General features: G+C 35.2%; 1 protein-coding gene across 4 annotated transcripts in view; it reads left to right on the forward strand.

The window, feature by feature from the left end:
- Positions 1-17123, forward strand: part of FNDC3A (fibronectin type III domain containing 3A) — a 156017-nt gene that overhangs the window by 126957 nt on the left and 11937 nt on the right. For 3 of the 4 annotated variants that reach the window (XM_027116303.1, XM_027116305.1, XM_027116304.1), the window contains 11 exons: positions 4870-5008; positions 5541-5609; positions 6427-6545; positions 7471-7576; positions 7664-7839; positions 9314-9427; positions 10150-10299; positions 10403-10686; positions 10791-11003; positions 13358-13524; positions 14926-15053. In XM_027116303.1, coding sequence (XP_026972104.1) covers positions 4870-5008; positions 5541-5609; positions 6427-6545; positions 7471-7576; positions 7664-7839; positions 9314-9427; positions 10150-10299; positions 10403-10686; positions 10791-11003; positions 13358-13524; positions 14926-15053 — 1665 coding nt within the window. The remainder of the gene's footprint in view (positions 1-4869; positions 5009-5540; positions 5610-6426; positions 6546-7470; positions 7577-7663; positions 7840-9313; positions 9428-10149; positions 10300-10402; positions 10687-10790; positions 11004-13357; positions 13525-14925; positions 15054-17123) is intronic. The other variant, XR_003434750.1, reaches the window with a different exon arrangement.

Genomic DNA, 17123 nt, shown 5'->3' on the forward strand with positions numbered 1-17123 from the left:
CTAAAAGAAATCATAGAATACTAAGCAAAAGCAATAAAAATATTATAATGCAGGAAGTAGTGACTAAATAGTATATTATTGTTTGTAAAGAAACAATAAGGATACGATTAACATAAAATTCTAATTTGAGCAAGTTTACCAAATGCCAGAGTTCTAGGTTGTACAGTAAGGACAATCCTAGGACACTCAAAATACTATAACAAAATTAGAACAAAAAAATTTAAAGGACAAAAGAAAAATGAAAATAAAACTTTAAAGCATAAGAGAGCAATGAGAATTCTTAAAATCATTTCAAATTCAGAGTGATAAACAACTGAACAATGCTAATTCCATCCAGTGGTTCACTTGGAAGCTGGGCTAGGACCTAGTGTCCAGATTTTCAAGAAAGAGTTAAAACCGTCAGAGACTAGTGGCCAGTCCCTATGACTCTGGGCCACTAGAAAACTAATGCCTTATTTCCTGAAGTTCCTGAAAAAATATGTTTTCAAGTAGCAAGGCTTCTAAAAGTCAGGGTCTGAGTACCTTGAGCTGAGAACCCTTAGATACCTTTACTTCAGCTTGTTACTTGTTTTTGAGGCCTTCTCACAGGTGAAGAGAAATCAAAACAGTATCTGGGTCCATCAATTTCACTTATCTTCCATCCTTGAAATTTGCTCATACATCAGCATCTATGACAGTACAGAGTCACGTTCCCTCTTCTTTCTCATCTTGTCTGTTGTCATTTTATGATGTCTCCCTTTCTCCTCTGCCCTATCTAAGTGTGGCCCAAGTTTAGTCCTTAGTTCTACCTGGAATATCCCTTTCTGCCTTGGATATATCATCTCTTTGCCTTATGCGAGCTGTCATTTCTGTCCTAAAGAGTACTAAATCTCCAAACCTGTTCTGTATCACTTTCAAGCTAATTGCTCACCTTCTAATCCAAGTTATATTTTATACCTAATCTGTCTGAAACACAGCTTTGCCTCAAAAATATAATTTCCTTAATTTGCTATAAGGTTCTTTATATTCCAACCCATTCAGTTTTTTAACTGCACTGCCTTTCACTTCTTACTTGAACTGGCTCCCTCACCACACTGAATACTCATCCTTCCCTGAGCAGAGCTCACTATTTATTATTCCCTTCTGCTCCTGTACTCACATCTTTCTATTCTCTCTTACCCAATCTTCCCCTTTTCACTGCTGTTGTCTGTGAAAACCCAGTTATCACTTCCATTTGCTTTTTCAGAGCCTTTCTGGACCATTTTAGGCCATAGTAATCTTTCTTCTGTTGCCTAATTCTTTTGATATGCATATTGCCTGTCTGCATAGAATCTGCACAAAGATTCTAAACTCTGAAGGTAAAAAGTGCACCACACCTAGAGTTACAGTGCTCCCTCTGTGGTGGACAATAAATGAATGCTTTGATTATTCGTAAAATTTGGGGGAAAATACGGTTTTATACCTTACTGGCTAACTGAAGTAAAAGGCAGTGCTGACATATATAGCTTTAAAAACATAATTAGTGGACCTTATGGTTTTTATGGAGTCTGCTTTTACTTTAAAAGCTTCCTCAGACTTCCCTGGCGGCTGGGGGGCGCGGGTTTGATCCCTGGTCGGGGAACTAAGAGCCCGCATGCGGCACGGTGCAGCCAAAGATTTTATTAAGTATATAATTTAAAAATAAGAGCTTCCTCTGGAGGGGGCACTGTAGGGGTAGGGGACTAAGAGGTACAAACTACTAGGTATAAAAAAATAAGTATAAAGACATACTGTACAACGCTGCCATATTTAAAATGGATAACCAACAAGGACCTACTGTATAGCACAGGGAACTCTGCTCAATGTTATGTGGCAGACTGGATAGGAGGGGAGTTTGGGGGAGAATGGATACATGTATGTATATATATATGGCTGAGTCGCTTTGCTGTGCACCTGAAACTATCATAACATTGTTAATTGGCTAAACTCCAATATAAAATTAAAAGTTTTTAAAAAAAAGACATTGGGACTTCCCTGGTGGTGCAGCGGTTAAGAATCCACCTGCCAATGCAGAGGACACGGATTCGAGCCCTGGTCCAGGAAGATCCCACATGCCGCAGAGCAACTAAGCCCGTGCGCCGTAACTACTGAGCCTGTGCTCTATAGGCCGTGAGCCACAACTACTGAAGCCTGCACACCTAGAGCCTGTGCTCCGCAACAAAGAAAAGCCACCACAATGAGAAGCCCGTGCACCGCAAGAAAGAGTAGCCCCCATTCGCCACAACTAGAGAAAGCCCGTGCGCAGCAACAAGGACCCAACACAGCCATAAATAAATAAATAAATTTCTTTTTTTAAAAAGACATTGTACAATACAGGGAATATAGAAAATATTTTATAATAACTATAAATGGAGTATAACCTTAAAAAATTGTGAATCACTATACTGTACACCCTGTAACTTATACATCAACTATACTTCAGTTTTTTAAAAAAATCTTCCTCTAGTTGTGAGGTTTAAGTAAACACTGTACTATGTTGAAAGTGTTTTGACCCCCTTTGAAGTCTAATTTGTAAAGCAGCAGAGTGAGAAAACATCCTGAAATTCTATCTGAATATGTGGGAGGACTGATGAGGAAGCCTGAGCAAAACTGAACAACTGCACTAAATTTTACTGAGTTCTCATGGGTTGCATGAGTTATTTGGGGTAATAGATTTTATTTAGATCCTCGTCTGTAGTGTCACGTCATAGTGGTCCCCACCTATGGCTCATTCATTCTGCCAGTAATTATTGAGCATCTGCTCTATGATAAGCACTCTTCTAAACAGTAAGAATTCAACAGTGATCAAAACAGCTAATATCCTAGTGGAAGGAATAGACGACAAACAAGCAAACAAACATTAGATAGTGATAAGTGCTATGCAAGTTAACTAAAATAGGGTGAGTTGACAGAATGACTGGGTAGTCGAGGAAGTTCTGGAAATGACAGTTAAACAGATCTGAATAACAAGAAGGAGGTGGCATGTCAAGATTAAAAAGAACATTCCAGGCAAAGGAAATAACTGCTAACGTAAAAGACTCGAACCTTTCGAGTGGAGGTAGTCAGGGGTGGAATCACATAGGGCTTTGTAGATAAGAATTTAGATTTTATTCTGGTAAAATGAGAAGCCGTGAAGCTGAGAAGTGATAAAGTCCCTCTGGCTGCCATGTAGAGAATAGATGAGGTTAAGGAAAGGAATGGAAGCTGAGAAACTAATTAGTAGTATGTTACAGTCATTCAGCAAACATCAAATAAAGGAGGCTTTAACTAAGGTTGTGGTAGGTATAGAAAACAGAGAAGTGGAGGTAGAGTACAGGATTTACTAATAGATTTGACAAATAAGTTTAGAGAAAGGATCAAAGATCCTTCTAGATTTTTGGCTTGAGTAACTAGGTAAATGGTAGTAGTGCTTATTACTGATGGGGAAGAACAGAGATGGAGCAGGTTTGGAGAAAAAATCATATCAAGTTTGATACTGGACTTGAGGAACTTTAAGTTCAGTAGAAGAGACAGGTAAAAATATAAACATAGGGCTTTCCTGGTGGCTCAGTGGTTAAGAATCCGCCTGCCAATGCAGGGGACATGGGTTCGAGCCCTGCTCTGGGAAGATCCCACATGCCGCGGAGAAGCTAAGTCCATGTGCCACAACTACTGAGCCTGCGCTCTAGAGCCCGTGAGCCACAGCTACTGAGCCCCATGTGCTCTGAGCCCGTGCTCTTCAACTAGAGAAGCCACTGCAATGAGAAGCCTGCGCACCTCAACGAAGTGTAGCCCCCGCTTGCCGCAACTAGAGAAAGCCCATGCGCAGCAACCAAGACCCAATGCGATCAAAAATAAGTAAAATAAATAAGAATTTTAAAATATATATGTAATTAAATTTCTGAAGTGAAAAATATAATTATATTGAATAAGTATAAATTATTATAAATATGAATTATATTTATCTATTGTTGCACAACTTAGCTTGAAAAAATGAACATTTATTTAGCTCACAGTTTCTGTGGGTCAGGAATTCAGGACAAGCCTGGCTGGATGGTTCTGATGCAGGGTTTGTATGAGGTTGCAGTCAAGATGTCATGTGGGGCTACAGTCCTCTGAAGGCTTGACTATGGCTGGAGGATGTGCTTTCAAGTTCACTCAAGTGAACTTTTTGCCAGGAGTCCTCAGCTCCTTGCTGTCTCTTGGTCAGAGGTTTTAGTTCCTCACCACATGGGCTTCTCCATAGGGAAGCTACACATACCATCATTTCTTCTACATTGTTTGTCAGAAGCAAGTCATTAAGTACAGTTCAAGGGAAGAGGAATTAACCTTTATCTTTAAAGAGAGGAAATTCAGAGAATTTGTGGGCATTTTTTTAAACCCCTGAAGAATAATAAAAGAATAAGTTAAAGCAAGCCTAAAGCCCATCAAGTATCACCAGATTATAGCTTGTTCCAGTGATGACTCTTGTTTAGTATCAAAATGTTAGACTTATACTTATATTTTCAAGACTGATTCTAAAAGGGGATTATTTTATACCTGAATTTTCTTCATATATGCTAAGTCCCTTTTTTTTGTTTTTGTTTTTATTTATTTTTTAAATTGGGGTATAGTTGTTTTACAATATTGTGTTAGTTTCTACTGTACAGCAAATTGGTGTTCCCTGTGCTATACAGCAGGTTCTCATTAGTTATCTATTTTATACATATTAGTGTATATAGAGACGTAGATGGATCCCTTTTTGTTTTTAATGCTGAGTCCCTTTTGAAGACAAGCAATTCTCACATAAATCATTTGACTGAGCCTAGTTGTCTCTCATCACTTTTGGTCGTTAAGCCAATATCATTAGGTATCAAACATTAATTATTTTATGTCTTTGTGTTCTCATCATAGGTTATTGCTTATAACTCAGAAGGTAAAAGTAATCCAAGTGAAGTAGTTGAATTTACTACATGCCCTGATAAACCGGGAGTACCTGTAAAGCCCTCAGTTAAAGGAAAGATACATTCACATAGTTTTAAAATAACTTGGGGTAAGATATTATGCATACTTGTATATCATTACCTTTATATTTGATTAAAATGATTTGAATATTTAGATCATTTTTAAGATACTTGAATAAATTTGTTAGCTCAAGTAAGTTCAGTAAGAAATGTGAGACTCATTTACTGTTTTGAGGATGGCTTTGTAGTCACACATACTAAGTTCAGATTTGATGGAGGAAGAACTTGGGGTCCACTGTAGAACTTTGAGCAGGGGCAGCAATGTGTGAAATGAAAGATTACTGAACTTGTAGCTACAGTTTCTTGTCATCCTGGTTTTCACGAGAAATTAAAATCACTTATTCATTTAAAACAAAAATTAATTGAGCACCTGCTTATGTACTACCTTATGCAAAAATGAGAGTAAATGAGATGCTGGAGTTAACTTTTTAAAAAATCATTGCAGGTGATTCTTCTTTCTTTTAGAGCAATCCTGAGTTTGGTATTCTGTCTATTATGAGTTTATGTGATTTTTTTAATTGTGTATACTCTGCCTAATAACACTTTTGCTTCTTTGGATAGACCCACCAAAAGACAATGGAGGGGCAGCCATCAATAAATATGTAGTAGAGATGGCAGAAGGTTCTAATGGTAAGAAAATCTATTAAAAATTGATATTTATACCAGTCTACCTTTACTCTTCATGATTTTAAATTTTGTATAATCTCTTTTTTTTCTCTTGATTTTTTCCTTTGTTTGTAGCATTTAAGATTTTGTCTATTATGACCCACTTTAAGTTGTAATCTCCAGAAATACAGTGACTCAAATGCAAGGCTGCTGTATAGCTATATTATTTTCTTATTTTTTTCCCTCCTTTGTTTGCACTACTCAGTTCCAGTATACCTAAAGTCTTCTGAAGGTTAGCTTACTCAGTTAGATTTATACCCAGATGTATCAGAAAAACCATCTTCTAAAACTTAACTTACATTATACTAGTTTTAGTAATAAATTCTTTGCCTAGTAAAATTTATTCTTGAATCACACATTTAACAATCTTTATTTCTATCAAATGGCCTATTTCCTTGCAAAAAATAAGGATGTCTTTTAATTAAGACTAAACTTCCTATGGTATTGGTTCTTTCTATTCTTTGTGTGTTATAATGTTATTACCGGCCCAGTAAACACATTTAAAATGTTTAATTAAAAGTAAATTATCAATCTAAGCCAAAGTCTGTACAGAGTTACAGAGATATTTCACTTCAACAAAGCCATACAAATTTGTCTAGGAAGCTGCACACATAAAGAAAATTAGATCATTTCCAGGAAACTCAAAACAGGCTTAAATTGTTTCTGACAAATTACATAAACACTTACCTAGTGAATGAAGCTAGGATACCTGCTGTGTCTATGATACCAAAATGTTAAACATTACCTGGTACCTGATTGAACATAATTCTTCACCTTACAGGAAACAAGTGGGATATGATATACAGTGGAGCTACTAGGGAACATCTTTGCGATCGACTGAATCCAGGCTGTTTCTATCGTTTTCGAGTTTACTGCATCAGTGATGGAGGACAGAGTGCGGTAATACTTACATGCAGATTTTTTTTTCCAAGTTTGGTCAAATGAGATGAGATCATCAGATGCCACCTCAATTATTGAAATAAATCATAAATGTATAACGTAGGTGGTTAAATTTATAGTGACCACACTATTCTAATACATATAGTACTTAGCTTATGGTCAAAATTCAGTGAATATCTATTGTCTGGTTGCTGTTTAGCTTTGGGAGAATAAATATATGAAAACATTGCAGACAATTTTATAAAGATAAATTTTAAGATGATGCTCAATAATAACCCTACCTAACAAAAATAGAAACAAAATAATCGTAGGCTTATTTAGTGTACCGTAAGTTATGTGTATCAGGACAAACCATAAAATACCATTTACTGTTTAAATACAAATTCTAAATATCCACTTATTTCAGAAAAGTTTCACAATTATTTCACTTATTAGAGACCCCAAAACCAAAATGGACTTATATGTGCCATTGATTATATATGAGACATTTGTAATGTTCTGGAGAAGTATGTTTTTTAATAGAAGTGATTTTTTTGTTTTTTAATGAATTCAACCAAGAATGTTTCTTGGAGCATTCATAATTGTTATTATTTTTCAAATGGGATTTAATGCAATGAAAGTAGGGTTTTTTAATGAATTATAAGCATTTTGTTGAAAATGAGAGTACTGTGAAACTGAGTTGCAAGTCCTGCCCAACAGGCTTTGGATCCAATTGCTTCATTTTCTTTAATAAGAAAATCTTCCTAGGTTTAAAATAAATGCAAACCCCCACTCCCCTCCCCCTTATTCCTTTTCTGTTGATAGTCAAGTACAGTTTCAAATTATTGGTGCAATCTTTGTGTTTGTCTTATTTTCCTCTAACAAAAGCAGTCTGATTATTTGGCTTGGGGCATTTTCGTTTTGTTTTTGCCTTTTGTTTTGGCAGGTATCTGAATCTTTACTTGTGCAGACTCCAGCTGTGCCTCCTGGCCCATGCCTCCCTCCCAGATTACAGGGTAGACCCAAAGCAAAAGAAATACAGTTACGATGGGGTAATTTTCACTTTGGTAATAAATTATAATTAAGTTAGTATTAAATATATTCCTCTTGCTAAATTGCATGAATCTTTCCACCTTTAGGACCCCCTTTGGTCAATGGTGGATCACCCATTTCTTGCTATGGTGTGGAAATGTCTCCTGTAGAAAGAGATGAACCCAGAGAAGTTTACCAAGGTTCTGAAGTGGAATGTACAGTGAGCAGCCTTCTTCCTGGAAAGACTTACAGCTTCAGACTGCGTGCAGCTAACAAAATGGGGGTACGAAGACGGAGCTGACTGAATTATAATCACAGTGGTATTTCATATGACATACGTCATTGTACCCATTATTTGACCATTTTGCTTTCAACATGCAACTCCAAATTTTACAATTTTTAATAAGCCTCTGTTGATAAATAAGAGAGAAGTCAGTGTATACCATAACTTAATTGTTATAGAATCTCACTCAGTATTTTCAAACCCCACTTACACTATGTGACACTTTGGACTTCAGCTAAGCTAAAGCTTGCCTTTCAGGCAGTGCTAATAGGGTTTACTTTGTGAAAAGAGTAGAAACATGATCATAAGATGAAATACTTAGAGTTATTAAGTGTTTTGAGGCTGGTTAAATGCAGCATTTACTTTCAGTTTGCAACTAGTTGTGATTCATTTTTTGCCTAAAGGAGAAAACTTACATTCTAAGCATTCTGGTTTTGTGTGGGTTTTTTTAAAAAAAATATTATGTATGTACAACTCCATAAAATGGACAAAACAGGTGATGTCTCCATTTTACTGCTGAGGAAGCTGGGGCTCAGAAAAGCTAATAGCTGCCCCAGCAGTCACACAGACGAAGAAGTGGTGGAGGCCAGCCACTTCCTCAGACCCCAGAGCCAGCGCCCTTTCCACCCAACTGTGACACCTACCGTCCCTCTGAATTAAAACTTCTCTAAGGACAAAGCAGTGATTTCTTACTTTAACTGAGTTAGCACTGTGTTTCTTTAAACTACAGTATAAAATTTCATAAAGTTAAACTGACAAGTCTCTCCCCATTATTTCAGATTTTAGTAAACTGTGCTGTTTTATGTCTCATTCTCCAACTGAGTTCATTATATCTGTAAACTTAGTTACTTTTAAATTTCTTACATGCCAGTTTTATACACTTGGTTGGTATTCCTTACGTACGTCATTCCTTCCTTTCTGAAGTCATGATCTTGTCAGCCCCTCAAGGCTGCAGTACACTGGGATTAACATCTTTAGTGCTAGTGTCTTTAACCTATATTTTCAGGTTTGTGATAACCTGTCAAAATCATCTTAAGTAAATATTTGTTCTCTGTATTTCCAGAGAATTTAATTTTTACACCCTACTAAAGCTATTCTAAATTTTAAGGTATAATTTATGCCCATCACCTCTCATGCCTTTAATTGGTATCCATTTCTTCACCCTTCACAGAATTTTTTCTTATTTATTTGACCAACCCAATTGCTGAACGCCCCGCCCTTTTTACAAAAACCAATTCATGAAGTAATAGGGGCAAGTGAAGAAACTATAGTAAATGAAACTTTAAAACACCCCACATATTTACTTCCATGATCATTAATTAAATCTTTACTTTCTGTGATTTCTTTTAGAATTTTATGTCCAATTAGTCTTAAAGGAAAGGGATGATGAATTTGATTTTTTGTGAATATTTATGCAGAGCTGTGCAGTTGGTAGGTGAAAAATGAAAACACTAGTCAATATTTGTTTTTCTAGTTTGGACCATTTTCAGAAAAATGTGATATTACTACAGCCCCTGGACCACCAGATCAGTGCAAGCCCCCTCAAGTTACATGGAGATCTGCAACTTGTGCACAAGTGAATTGGGAGGTATTGTAATTTCCTTGACTTATATTTAAGTAATTGAAACAGTTTATATAAAAGAATAAAGACACTGTGCATTCATCTCCATAAATTATACAAAGAGTAAGTCCTAGTTAAATTCACTTGGTAAAAAGTGAATTCTTTTTTCTCTTTGAAGCATTTAAATAAGGTATATTTACATTACAAGTATTTAGATTCTTGTTTGTGATGTGCTTTGTATTTTATCAAAGGCTTTGTCTCGGTACTGAGATATTTAGCCACGGTGAGCTTAATGTTCAGAGCAAACATTCATAGGAATTACTATAATACTATTTCTCTTATGTTTATTATCTCTAGTATATTTATTGCATATAGTAATAATCAATAATGATAATTACATTTTCATTTTCCTTTGAAATTTAACAAAGAAAATGTCCTTGTACGATTTAACATTTATATTACTTAATAGAGTTGTTTTAAAGTATACTTACATTAAAGTACTCTTTCTAAAGTGTTTCAGTGATATTTCTACTTCTAATTGAAAACAAAGTTATACTTTTGACAAATCTTAAATTCAGGTGGCCTTAATGAATAAAAATGTAATATTAAACAGTTTAAATTCTGTTAAACATTTTTTAAAAATCCAAAAACAATTCAGTTTTTTATATGCTCAGGTAAAGAACATTTTTGCCCAAAAGCTATTTAATCATGTCAGGACTTAAGACCTTTATCCTCTTCTTAATTTAAAGGTCCCTTTGAGTAATGGAACTGATGTCACTGAATATCGATTGGAGTGGGGAGGAGTTGAAGGAAGTATGCAGATATGTTACTGTGGGCCCGGTCTCAGTTATGAATTAAAAGGACTTTCACCAGCAACTACCTATTATTGCAGAGTCCAGGTAAAGGCGGTCAGGGCCTTGTCACTTACTCTATCCAGAGTTTTGCGTCTTGTGAGCATTTTCATGATCGCGTCTTTACCTTTTGGGCTCTGTTAATTTGTAGGCTCTGAGTATTGTGGGTGCAGGCCCTTTCAGTGAAGTAGTAGCCTGTGTGACTCCACCATCAGTTCCTGGTATTGTGACTTGTCTTCAAGAAGTAAGTGATGATGATATAGAAAATCCCAATTATTCACCGTCTACATGCCTTGCAGTAAGCTGGGAAAAGCCTTGTGATCATGGTTCAGAAATCCTTGCCTACAGCATAGACTTTGGAGATAAACAGCCCTTGACTGTGGGAAAGGTTACAAGCTACATTCTAGACAATTTGCAACCAGATACAACATACAGGTACACAGTAAAAACTATGTTAATTTTTGCCTAGACCAGAGGGACACTTTAAATAGAATAATCATAAACTAAACTTTTTCTTTTTTTTTTAATATGGCACTTAGAATACGAATTCAAGCCTTGAATAGCCTTGGAGCTGGTCCTTTCAGCCACATGATAAAATTAAAAACTAAACCCCTCCCTCCTGATCCACCTCGTCTGGAATGTGTTGCCTTCAGCCACCAGAACCTTAAACTGAAGTGGGGAGAAGGAACCCCAAAGACATTGTCAACAGATTCTGTTCAGTACCACCTTCAGATGGAGGATAAGAATGGAAGGTAGGTGTTTCTAATTGCTTCTTTATATAGTTTCTCAGGTCTTAAGTACATAAATTTTTTTAACAATAGAAATAAGTTTTAAAAAACAGAGTTAGAAGTCTCATAAATAATTTTTAAGTATGCCATTTTTGAAACATCAGAAGACATAATGAAGATTTTCTGTTTATAATTGGGAGGGTGATGCAAGAGAGAAAAAATTAGGGGAACTACTATTTGGCTCTCATCTCTAACCCATTTCCTCTCTTCAAGCTAGTAAAAGAAACGTAATCTGTGCTGGAAAATAATCTCTTCAGTGCTTATTTCCAGCAAGAGGCAGTTTTTACAGTAAATCATTGATTGGCTTAAGGCCTTTGAGATCCTTGAAGGCAGGGATTATATCTCACCCTCCTCCACACCCTCACAGGGCCTGCACACTAAGTGAATGCAGTAGTTTACTTCCTCACCATCAGATCTTAGACTCTCTGAATAAATAGTCCAGTCCCCTGGCTACTCAGGTTCTTCTCTGTGCTACCATCCTTTACAGTCTCGTTACATCCATGCCATATTTTACCCCACTAAATCATGCATTTGAATTATAGTGTTACTCAAAATACGTGTGGTGTAAATTATTCAAATTCCAGTCTGGGTAATTTATTGATATTATATCCAAAATAAACAATGCCATATATCTTTCACAGCCGTTACTCTAATCTTTTAAGAATCTGGTGGGTTTTTTTGTTGGTTTTTCTTTTTTATTTGTTTGCTTTTTCACTCAGTTTATTAGAAATAATTTGTATGTCTGATAGATTCAGAGTACCAGGGACAGTATTTCCCAAGATTACTTTGTTTTTTGTGTTGGGTTTGTATCTTAGCCAAGTATTCAATAATGGAATATTCAAGGTACTTGTATATAGTACTCTCTATCAGAAGTACATACACATTTAAAATAGCATACAGAATTAAACATACTGTATCAACAGTAAGAGCATTACACAGAGCAAATAGTATTGATCATTTCCTGAAATCTGTGCCTCTATGAATGTTCGCCTTTGTTCTTGGCAGAATTTTATGTACTGTTTGTAGCCTTATCTCTGGAAGGAAATTCTTTGCCTTGCCACAGGTTTTTGGTATAGCCATTTATCTTTAATATATGTTGTTACTGTTAGGTTAATTAATTCTTTATTTTTATCCCCTTTCTAGCATCTACATTTGGGGTAGTGCAAGAAGGTTTACTGGAAACAGGTTTAATTGGTGTTTGGTTGAAAGATAATAGAACAAAGATTCTATTAAGTATAGATTATATTAGTTTATATTCTTATTTTAGCCGTAATTAATATTTAGCTAGCATCTAGAGAATTGTTGTAGGGTATGGGGTATGGTCTTTGGCTGTGGAAAATAAATAAATTAAAACGTTTTATGATACTGTAAATTTACCATATAAACTTAATGCACTAAATCAATTTAATATCTTTAGTTACTTTCTTTTGACTTTTCACAACTCTTTACACTTGCTGTGGGATCATGTCAGAATGCTACCTCAGCTGTTCCCTGACCACAGGTTTTATCATCGTTCACCTTTTTTCGACAGTGGTTTTGCCACTGGTTGTTTTCCTATCATTAAAAAAAAAAAAAAAAAAAAAAAAATTGGAGATTCAAAAGGCAAGGCTTATCTAATTACTGCTTCTTGGAAATACTCTTACTAAAGATTATTAAATATTTCTTCATTTTTAATCTAACTACAGTTTTCAGACTGTTAGAACTATATGAGTATTCATTATTCATTCCTCAGTTTCCAAAAATTTTTTAAATAGCCAATCAAAAATTTGGGGAACATTCAGCATACGGATAACATATATGATGTTAAACTTTCCATTGAACAGTTCAAGTGGATAATTTATGGGAAATTATATATTATCTCATACTGTTATGTAAATCTTAAGAAAACCTCACCAAATCAATTAAAATTATGCCTGGGAAAGGGAATTCTCTTTTTTATGTGACAAATTGTATGCCTATGACTCTAGTTAGAAATAATTTATATTGAAAATTGTGATGTACTGAGTATCCTTTAAAATGTAAACATTAAAAAACAGCAGTCAGAAACAAAGCTTATACCAGAAGCCTGAAGAGAAAAATTTAGCAATAAATTTTCAGGAAACCATGTCAAATTGGGAAATTTACTAATTCTGTGATTTTCATCATCTGCCGAAAAAACACAGATTTATTGTGTGACAAACCATTCCTGGCATTAAATTCTAGGAGTAACTTATTACTCCTAAATAATGTCTGAACTGTATTTTTTTTTTTAGTGGTTTTTAAACGTTTTTCATAAGGTAGTCAAGGTTTATTTTTCATAGGAGTCATTTCCATTTTAGGTTTATATCCCTGTACAGAGGTCCATGCCATACATACAAAGTACAAAGACTTAATGAGTCAACATCTTATAAATTCTGTATTCAAGCTTGTAATGAAGCAGGGGAAGGTCCTCTTTCCCAAGAATATATTTTCACTACTCCAAAATCTGTCCCAGCTGCCCTGAAAGGTAAGTTATACATCCTCAAGTTATTTTCTTTAATAATAAATTAAATGCACTTTTCATAAAGTACTTTTGTACTATTAAAATTATCATCCAGGGGGCTTCCCTGGTGGCGCAGTGGTTGAGAGTCCACCTGCTGATGCAGGGGACACAGGTTCGTGCCCCGGTCCAGGAAGGTCCCACATGCCGCGGAGCGGCTGGGCCTGTGAGCCATGGCTGCTGAGCCTGCGTGTCTGGAGCCTGTGCTCCACAACAGGAGAGGCCACAACAGTGAGAGGCCCGTGTACCGCAAAAAAAAAAAAAAAGAAAATTATCATCCAGGATGTGTCCAACATTTAAATTATAAAAAGGAAATTAGACAAGCCTACCTACTGGGACTTTCACTTAATAATAAAAGCTATTTTATCTGGCATATTGATAATCAGACAAGTGCTGGTTTTTGTCACTGATCTTTTTAATAAACATAAAAGTACTAAACTGAATAGGTAGGCTCGTTTTCTAATAGGGTTGTTTGCTATTTCCACTATTGTTACTTAAAGAAAAAAAATCACAATTCTGGTTGTTTTGAGTCATTGCTGTTTTCATTCGGATTTCAGGGAGAGAGCCAGGTCATCTGTTTAGCAAAACATAAATAAATACTTAGTTAACTTGAATTTTTAAATCAAATTTACATACATACACACATTTGTGTATATATTATATATTTAAAATTAATTTCAGCAGGGTTCTTACTTTAAAATGACCCTGGAAAGTAAAAAATACTAAAATTCCTCACCCTCTGAGGACAAATTACAAAGATTTCTGGTACAGTGTCCTGGATCATATACTTGAATGTATCATTTGTTAAGCAGATCCATAGTTAGCAAGACTGTTCTTTGAATAGTCTTTCTAATAATGCTGATGGATTTCACTGAGTTATTTTTCTGTTCCCTCATCTGGTTTAGTGTCTCTTTACCTTAAGAAGATTGCTGATTTTAACACCTTTGTACCCCACTATTGAGTGAGGCAGTCATATATGTGGTCAGGCAGCTAGGTGTATTTTTCAACTCATTCTCTTAGAAGATTTCTTAAATTATAAAATTTCATGTTCTAGTTATGCTCTTTGAAGTACCATAAAAGATGTTGTAGAACTGCCATTGGCTTTTTTTAGCTCAGGGAAAATAGTACTTATCTTTACAGATCTTTTAATCAGTCTGGCCATTGGAGTGCTTGTAGATTGTATGGCCTGGAGATGATAAGAGTTAGCCATTGACCGTTTCTCTGAAAATTTCAAAAATTCACTAATATTTATTTCAAGTTTGTAACTATGTTTTAAAGTCTGTTGATTTTGATTGAAACAAGTGTCTGTGTGATGTGCCACGTTAAAAATCAAGGAGAGCAGATGTTATTTATATTTGTTCTCTACAGCCCCCAAAATAGAGAAGGTAAATGATCACGTTTGTGAAATTACATGGGAGTGTTTACAGCCAATGAAAGGTGATCCAGTTATTTACAGTCTTCAAGTTATGGTGGGAAAAGATTCAGAATTCAAACAGGTATGTGCCAAAATATAATTCTATAGATACACACTTTCACCTTTTTCATTTTTATGTATTTTCAATGCAGGATTTGACTACCTTTATCTTCCTAATTCAAAAACATTTGTTCAGTGCTTACTATGTGCCAAAAAATAGTAACTACACAGTATATCAGGATTCAAAATCTTTGGGGTGTGAACTGCACTTAAACAGAGTATTCGTTCATTTGACAGGTATTTATTGAACTCTGTGCCAGGCACTCAGGATACAAGTGAACAAAAAGTCCTTGCCTCCGTGCAGCTTACATTCTAGTAGAAAAAGAGATTCTAAAAGCAGATAAACACATCAGTATATCATATGTTAGATAGTAATAAGCACAATAGAGAAAAAATAAAACTGGATAAAAGGATTAGGGAGTACTAGGGCGAGGGACAGCTAGTGCTATTTTATATAGGGCCGTCAGGTGACATTTGAACAGAGACCCCAAGGAAGTGAATATGGGGAGAAGAGTGTTTCAAGAAGCAGAAACAGTAGGTGCAAAGGCCCTGAGGCAGGAGCATGCTTGTTAAATTTACTGTACAAGACGAAGGCCACTATGGCTGGGGCGGCATGAGCAAAGGGAGGAATAATAAATGAAGTCAGGGCTTTAATGGTAGGGGGTCTGTGAGCGGGCATGGAGATCGTGTAGGGCATTATAGGTCATACTCTGACTTTTACTCCATGTAAAATGAGAAGCCAGTGGAGGATTTTGACCAGAGTAGGCACATGATCAGACACAAGATTATTGTGACCAGAGTAGGATGAGGACAGATGCAGAGACAACATTGAAGAGGCTTTTACAATGTTAGTAATAGTCATAGTTATAATGCAGTGTTGTAAATATGACAATTGACACAGTTATTATGGAAGCCTAGAGGAAGTGTCACCTTCCTGGTAAAATTTCAAAGATAGGTTCCTGGTAAACAGTGAATAGCCGATGAAGTGGGCAGCTGTCAGTGTCATTATGACTTTTATAAAGAAGTTTTTATGCAACTCAAAAGCCTTATTTCTGTAAGCATTTCATCTGCTTCTTCCTTTTTGCTGTTACTCTTCTTGATTTTGAGAGCTTTTAAGCTGGGTTGTTTTCATTTTAGTTTCTTATTTTATATTTTCTTTTCTCACTATTAAAAAATCATTCATCTGTTTTATTTCACTCTTCTGCTATTATAACTATTAATAATAGACTACCTTTCAATAAGGTATAATTTTTTCCTTTCAATTTTGCTAAATATGGAAGCATAATTTCTTAACCAAAATTACAAAAGGCCCCAAAGAGCTGGATTAAATTTGGCATGTGATTGTTTTTCTTTATTAAGCCATCTGCAAATTGACATGATAATTAGACTTGAATATGATTTATAGATAAGTAGGTTTCCTTCCAAGGAGGAAACAAAATTAATATTAAAGAAAATGTAATTTCATTACATATTTAAAGGAAATAGGGACCCCACATTTGAGTAGTGTATGAATTTTAATAAACATATCACTACATGAAACAGCAGTGCTAATTCTAATTTAACTTAAAAGCTAAATTAACCCTATCATCAATTTTACTTTAGATTGTAAGCATACTGTAAAACTTAAAATACTGATTTCCTTAGTTTCCTTAGAACTTCATCATATATATGCTCATCTAAATCTCTTAAATGTTTATAAAATTTTATGATTTATTGGCAAGTTGTATTCCAGAAGTTTAAAGGTCATTTTTTAAGAGTTCAATCTCATTCATGGGATTTTAATATTTTACTTAAAATTGACTTGCTATTCAACACACATGTATTAAATACTACATATGAAGAATTTGAGGGGGCTACATTATTAATAAGTTACTGTTCTGATTTCAAGAAAGTTGTTTATTAGACGTTAGCAAGCAAGCAGAAATTTCATAATCATGACATTCTGTGTAAGCAAATAAAAGATCATGATAAAGATAAAACATACTTTGTTAAAAGGAATGATTTTTTTTTCCAGCTGGACTTTGGAATGTTTTCCAAAAGGATTATCATTAAAGGGAGTCTATTTGGGGAGTTGATGAGCTTAGGAGGAACC

This window comes from Aethalodelphis obliquidens, unplaced genomic scaffold (assembly GCF_003676395.1).
Source record: "Aethalodelphis obliquidens isolate GAN/ISIS:26980383/991018 unplaced genomic scaffold, ASM367639v1 scaffold16, whole genome shotgun sequence".
Taxonomy (NCBI): Eukaryota; Metazoa; Chordata; class Mammalia; order Artiodactyla; family Delphinidae; genus Aethalodelphis; species Aethalodelphis obliquidens.